The sequence below is a fragment of the Esox lucius genome, chromosome 9, assembly GCF_011004845.1.
Source record: "Esox lucius isolate fEsoLuc1 chromosome 9, fEsoLuc1.pri, whole genome shotgun sequence".
NCBI classification, from domain to species: Eukaryota; Metazoa; Chordata; class Actinopteri; order Esociformes; family Esocidae; genus Esox; species Esox lucius.
This window is the reverse complement of record NC_047577.1, coordinates 22,420,738-22,427,742: the sequence shown is the minus strand read 5'-3', so window position 1 is coordinate 22,427,742 and position 7,005 is coordinate 22,420,738. Positions and strand designations below refer to the sequence as shown.

General features: G+C 38.8%; 1 protein-coding gene across 1 annotated transcript in view; it reads left to right on the top strand.

Moving 5' to 3' along the window:
- slc22a7a (solute carrier family 22 member 7a) overlaps window positions 1-5,159 on the top strand; it is a 15,408-nt gene extending 10,249 nt beyond the window's left edge. The window contains exons 8-10 of the mRNA XM_010898579.4: window positions 403-511; window positions 4,215-4,421; window positions 4,574-5,159. Of these exons, the coding sequence (XP_010896881.2) occupies window positions 403-511; window positions 4,215-4,421; window positions 4,574-4,649 (392 nt within the window). The 3' untranslated portion in view covers window positions 4,650-5,159. The remainder of the gene's footprint in view (window positions 1-402; window positions 512-4,214; window positions 4,422-4,573) is intronic.
- The last annotated feature ends 1,846 nt before the right edge of the window (window positions 5,160-7,005 follow it).

Sequence of the window (7,005 nt, the reverse complement as noted above, 5' to 3'; positions counted from 1 at the left end):
TGGCCTTACCAAGGTCACTAACCTACCCTCACCAAAAGGGAGAGTGTGTCCTCACGCTCCATTATACCAAGTCCCTCATGGAGACATGCCTCTCTAATGGCTATCCAGGGCCAATCTCACTTCTGACACCAATGTAGCATTTGGCAGGCAGCGTTTTGAATATCCTTATTTGGAGCAGTGAACCTGGCTGGGAGCCAAAGTCACCGTTATGAGGTTGCCTGCCAAACTTTCCAATAACTTTAATATCCAATAGTAAAATCTTACACACTCATATTGCATTGCATAGGGCCTGTTCCGTATTTAAACAGCTCCAAACATTACATCTGATTTTTTTTTTGTTCTTAAACTCAGTTGTTCCTTCCTTGTGTGTTACAATTCATTTTTCACTTTTTTTTCATCCAGAATATTCTCTGGTTCGCACTTGCATAGCTGTAGTGGGAAAAGGTTTCTCAGAAGCAGCTTTCACAACGGCCTTTCTTTACACTGCAGAGCTATTTCCCACTGTACTGAGGTAAGAGCCACCATAAAATGCACTGTAAAGCACTACTACCAAATCATCTTGTCCTTTTTAATCTTTTGTGTTTCACAGTTTTGGTTAAACTTTGTCCTCCAAAGTTTAACCACAGCTATACACTATTGTTACACTATATGGTCTCACCGCCTCTGCAACCAGAGTGTAACAGCTATAGCTGACCAGATCAAAAGGTGGAAAATACCTTGATTCCATACTGACTATCATATAGATATTTAGGATGAGTGGGCCATATAATCCACCTTGCAGGTTTGATGTATCATGTTATTCTATTAAAGTACAAACCCGATTCCAAAAAACTTGGGACACTGTACAAATTGTGAGTAAAAAAGGAATGGAATAATTTACAAATCTCATAAACATATATTTAATTCACAATAGAATATAGATAACATATCGAATGTTGAAAGTGAGACATTTTGTAATGTCATGTCTAATATCGGCTCATTTTGGATTTCATGAGAGCTACACATTCCAAAAAAGTTGGGACAGGTAGCAATAAGAGGCCGGAAAAGTTACATTTACAGATAAGAAACAGCTGGAGGACCAATTTGCAACTTATTATGTCAATTGGCAACATGATTAGGTATAAAAAGAGCCTCTCAGAGTGGCAGTGTCTCCCAGAAGTCAAGATGGGCAGAGGATCATCAATTCCCCAATGCTGCGGCGAGAAATAGTGGAGCAATATCAGAAAGGAGTTTCTCAGAGAAAAATTGCAAAGAGTTTGAAGTTATCATCATCTACAGTGCATAATATCATCCAAAGATTCAGAGAATCTGGAACAATCTCTGTGCGTAAGGGTCAAGGCCGTAAAACCATACTGGATGCTCCCATCTTTCAGGGAAGACCTTGCATTTTCCAACATGACAATGCCAGACCACATACTGCATCAATTACAATGTCATGGCTGCATAGAAGAAGGATCCGGGTACTCAAATGGCCAGCCTGCAGTCTAGATCTTTCACCCATAGAAAACATTTGGCGCATTATAAAGAGGAAGGTACAACAAAGAAGACCTAAGACAGTTGAACAACTAGAAGCCTGTATTAGACAAGAATGGGACAACATTCCTATTCATAAACTTAAGCAACTTGTCTCCTCAGTCCTCAGACGTTTGCAGTCTGTTATAAAAAGAAGAGGGGATGCCACACAGTGGTAAACATGGCCTTGTCCCAACTTTTATGAGATGTGTTGATGCCATGAAATTTTAAATCAACTTATTTTTCCCTTAAAGTGATACATTTTCTCAGTTTAAACATTTGATATGTCATCTATGTTGTATTCTGAATAAAATATTGAAATTTGAAACTTCCAAATCATTGCATTCTGTTTTTATTCACAATTGTACAGTGTCCCAACTTTTTTGGAATCGGGTTTGTAGAAAGCAGTGGTTTAGAAACATGCAGCTCCGGAAAGAATTAAGAGACCACAGCACCTTTTTCTTTCCTTTCCAAAAAAGCCAAAAGGAAGGTTTTGAGTGAGGAACAGAAGTATTAAAATTAAGAGACAACTGCAAATGGAACACTTCTGTTCCTCACTGAAAACTTTACTTTTCAACATTTTTGGAAAGGAAAGAAAAAGGTGCAGTGGTCTCTTAATTTTTTATGGTATTGTTTATTGAAATGGTAATTGTAGTCCAACTATATTGATTGGTAGTACTAGGATTGGAAAATGTATATGCAGTGACACAGTGTGCAGCTGTAATGGTGAACGTGGCATGTGCAAGTCAATAAGTGGAAATCTCCACAAAAACGGAAAAGTGTTCAGGCAACTTTAAACTTAATTTGTTAGCAATAGGTTTGACTGAAGGGAATAACTGCAGAACAATTGCACTGCTTTTCACAGTTCCAGGCCAAGCTGCAACAGACATCTTCAAAACATTCACATTTTCCAAATGGGAAGAGACAAGAATGTAGTGGTTTTGGCTAAATTAATCAGGAGTAAGGATGCATCTACTCAAAGAATCAGAATTAAGTATCTAAAACCCATTTAAAATTTACTAGGAATCTGAGAGCACAAAGATACAATTAAAGTCCTGATACTGAGTGTGCTGCAGTAAATGTGCAAAAGCATATTAAAGGGACTGGAAGGAAAAGTTTTCTAAGCACATTTAAGACACAAAACTGACCGATGCGGTGCCAATTATGCCCCCAAAAATGCCCAGCTTCCAGCAAGTGTAGAGGGAAAAATCCCTTTGCAAAGTGCTGCAACTCCAAGAAAAAATGACTATTTGTGGAGCAAGCACAAACACCAATGACAGCGAACAGGACGAGCCGATGTAGGCTGTGAAAGGTGGTGAGAGCGCTAAGGATGGATGGACTGACAATCTGGAATTCAACAACAATTCCTTTGAAAATGGACACTGGTGCTCAGGAGAACACACTTCCAAAGAAAGTCTAAATAGATTGCACAAAAAAACATATATAATATAAATTTGATTACACACAAAAATCTGTCGATTCCCACAAGAGGGCTATGTAGGGTTACACTGTCAGGAAAGGGAAATTCAGTCAGTACAATGTTCGTACTGGTTGAAGATGACAGGCTGCCAATTCTATGCCTGATAGCCTGTGAAAGGGTCTAGCTAATTGACAGCACTTTAGTGACACCTAGTGATGCACATGGAACACAAAACGAGAAAGTCACTGCTGGGTTAGTGAAAGAATACAGAGACGCATTGAAGGGTACTGGTTGATTACAACATGAATCTAAAACCACACAGATGCAGTTATCCACCCATTGAAAAAAGTGCCCGATGCTCTTAAAGAGGTGCTGAAATCAGAGCTACAGTCTCTAACAGAGAAAGGTCTAGTGAGAAAGAGTGGTTAAGTATAGACCTGACAGACTTAAGTGAGTCAGCTGTACATAGCCAAGGAAAATCAAACAGTAAGATAGCCATAAAAAGCCAGGGTTGAGCAGCAGTTCTCTGATATCTACTGTTTGCCTGTCTTGAAAGGATTAAGACTACAAAGTAAACTTCCCTGCAGCGCCAGACTACAATTAAAGTACTGCAGATTTAAGTCTCAAAGGCCCTAAATTACCAGTACACTTCAGCATCGCCCTATAGCCTAAATAGTGCTGAATGTTGAGGATTTGGGGTGCAATGGCCGATATTTACTGCCAGAAATCAATATGGGACCAAGAATAAAAAATTCATTACAATTACACAAAAACCTATTTAAATTAAGTCTTTAAAAAAAATAATAGAAAAAAAACATGCTATATAAGTAATATAAAAAAATAAAACAAATGTAGAAAGTGTACATCAGGGGAGAAAAATAAGTCACGGACCTGAAAGTAATTTTAATACTGTACCTTGCATGCCTAGCAGTGTACCTACTGAACTGTAGGGAATATCCACCGTTTGCCATTTTCTGTTTACAGGAAAACAGTTGTCTAAACTGACTTGACATGGTTAGAATGCAGTTTTTTTTTTATAGCTCTGTCATTATGTCCTGGTGTGTGAATCCTGGTCATACCGACATAGATCTGGGTGTCCAGGATGGGCTTGACAGAGCAGTGTCATTAGAATCAGAATGGCTTGGCAATGATTTCCTAGTAGAAAACAGGTCCAGTAGAAAATCTTTGACAATCTGCACCTGCTGTGGAGTAGTTATAACAAATTGTTCACTGTTGTATTTAATAACAAGGCACTTTGGTCCTTTGGTACTCCCTCCTACAGACAGTGTGGTTTAGGTTACACCTCCTTCTTGGGGCGTATGGGGGGATCCCTGGCCCCTATGTTCATGCTGCTGGAAGACTATTGGGTGTTCGCACCACCACTCATCTTTGCACTCACCGCCATTGGCAGCGGTTTTGTGGTCTTCCTGCTGCCTGAGACCCTGAATATGCGCCTTCCCGAAAACATCCTTGACATAGAAGAAGGAAGGTACAGTGACATACTGAGTAAAATCATTAACATTTTTAAATGTGATCAATGTTACTATAGAAACATGTTAATATGTTATATTAACTTGTAGCCGGTTGTGGCAGACATATTACTTTAATTATTAATTATATTCCTTTACAATTTGTTTTTAGGCATCGGCATAATGCTCGTAAGGAAGAGATGGTTGAGTTGAATGAAATCAACTCACTACCCGTTACTTCAAAATGACATGGTAATCCTAAGGCTGCTGTTAGTAATTCAAATCCAGTAACAAGTCCTGACCTGAGAGCTCCCCTAATATCTGAATTGGGTGATTTTTTTCACCCCTGCAATGCTCATATCAAATGTTTATTCTAAAATGTCAATATGAATGAAGATTTGACATTATTATGTGTCATGCCTGTCAATGTTTTATATGTTGCTATTGGATTTCTTGTGATAAATGTGATACTCACTTATTTGTCATGCATAATCACCATGCATAATATAAGAATATTATGCATGGTCATGATGTTATCCAAAACAGGTTGATCGCAGTGATACAAAAATGGCACAATAAGACATAATGTCAGTCCCTTAGATTCTCTGTACCCAGAAATTCAAGTGTGGTAAACATGAAGCACAAATCCATGATATACATAAAAATTATTTTAGAAAATTGCATGTAAAAAGTATAAAGTATGTCCATACACTGTCCAGTGTTTCATTATCTACAAATAAAATCTAAGTTATTGTCCATTACACTCCCTGAGGTTACTTTAGCCTGAGTGCCTGATTGCCCCATGAAGTAACTTTGTAGTAAAAAGTAATATGGCGATGATGAGTGACTGCAAAATGTTATGATGACATTTTAAAATAGCAAGCAAGTTTATATAGCACAATTCATCAGGCATGTGCACAGGGAGGGGCGAAGAAGGGCAATGGCCCCTGCCCCTCTGCCCTGCCACTGACAAAGTCCTCTCCTGTCAGGATGTTTTTTTTTGTGAAGAATATCATATTTTTCTAAACCAGAAAGTATGTAATAACTTGAAAGGTAGGCAACCAAGTGAATAACACCCCTCTACTTTCAAATGGCTTTGCCTAACTTGTGTTCAATGCACTCCACATTGCCTAGTTAACTCATAATTGAAGCACCTTGACTAGGTAACCCTCAATTCACACAAAAGTGGTGACATTGCTACCTATTCCACTAGTGACAACAGGAGGCAGCTGAAATCCTGACTTTTGCTGTTTTGACCAATCAGCTACTTACTTTTAAGCTGGGACAAGTAGCCTAGTCCAGCAAGCAACACGCCAGTGGCCCACCAGTGGCCTGCTAGCTTTCTGCCGCTGCAGATGCTTTTTTTATTGCTTTCATTACAATGCCTTCTAACAATACCCTGATCAGCTGCTCATGCACTAAAACCAGCAGGATGCCTCACGCCCAATATTAGGTTTTATTTATAATAATCCTTTATAATATAATAATTTTGGTCAGATCCCAAATGACAACGAACTGAATAAAATGAAAACAATTTATTTCAAATAGTGCAAGATGCATACAGCAAGCATACAACATAAACATCTGCAAATGAATTTAAATAAAATAATATTCAAAATCATAGTGCAAGAAAACATGTCCAGCAACAGATATAGTACAATTACAGTATTTGAATGTGAAAAAGTAGAGCTAGAATGTCAGTAATATACATAAGTGTGACCTAGCAGCAATCGATAGTTATTGAATATTATAGATACATCAGTTCAATAAGCTTATGAATGGTGGCATAACACTACAACTACAGTCAGAATTAAGAACATTCACACACAGCTTTAAATATATTAAGAGGATAATGCGATCATATACATATAACACTGTACATAGCAGCAGTTAAAAAAAATTATAATAATAATATTCAAACAACAAATAAGAGTACTGTAGATTAGCAGCAATATTGGTTGTCCTGGAGATGTCATTCAAATTCACGGCAGGTCCCTTGTACCACCGCAACGTCTTCGCCCACCTGCACGGTCAGCTGCCCCTTTCTGGTTCCTGGGGACCTGGTTCTGGACAGCCTCACCAGTGGCATCCCGGTTGGAAGGATTCTTCCTTATGGCTCCAGTAATACAGTAATCAGATATTGTACTTAAATGGTCTGACATGATGGAATCTCAAATTGATCAGGCTACCGGAGAAGGAAAACGAGGATACTAGAGAAGCGGTGATCGGTATTCTCACAAGAGTGATTCCGATGTCAGTGGAAAAACTACGAGACGAAGTTGATACTGTCCATCGTCTGGGGACGAGATCTGGAGGAGGTCGAGGGAGGCCAGAGTCTGCAAGGAGCTGAACGTTCATTTCAGACAGGACTGGTCAAAAGAAGATCGTGAAGCTCGGGTAAAGCTGTATCCAACGGTACAGGAGGCCAGACGTAACAGGAAGAAAGTTTACTTGAAGGAAGGGTATGCTATTATAAACGGAAGAAGAGTGAAGGCACCTTTCACAGGTTAAGTATAGTGTCATCACCTTGATTCCGAAAGTTTGATTAAGGGGACTGTTACTGTTAATGTCAAAGTTGAAATCTATGACAGATTGTTCATTCCT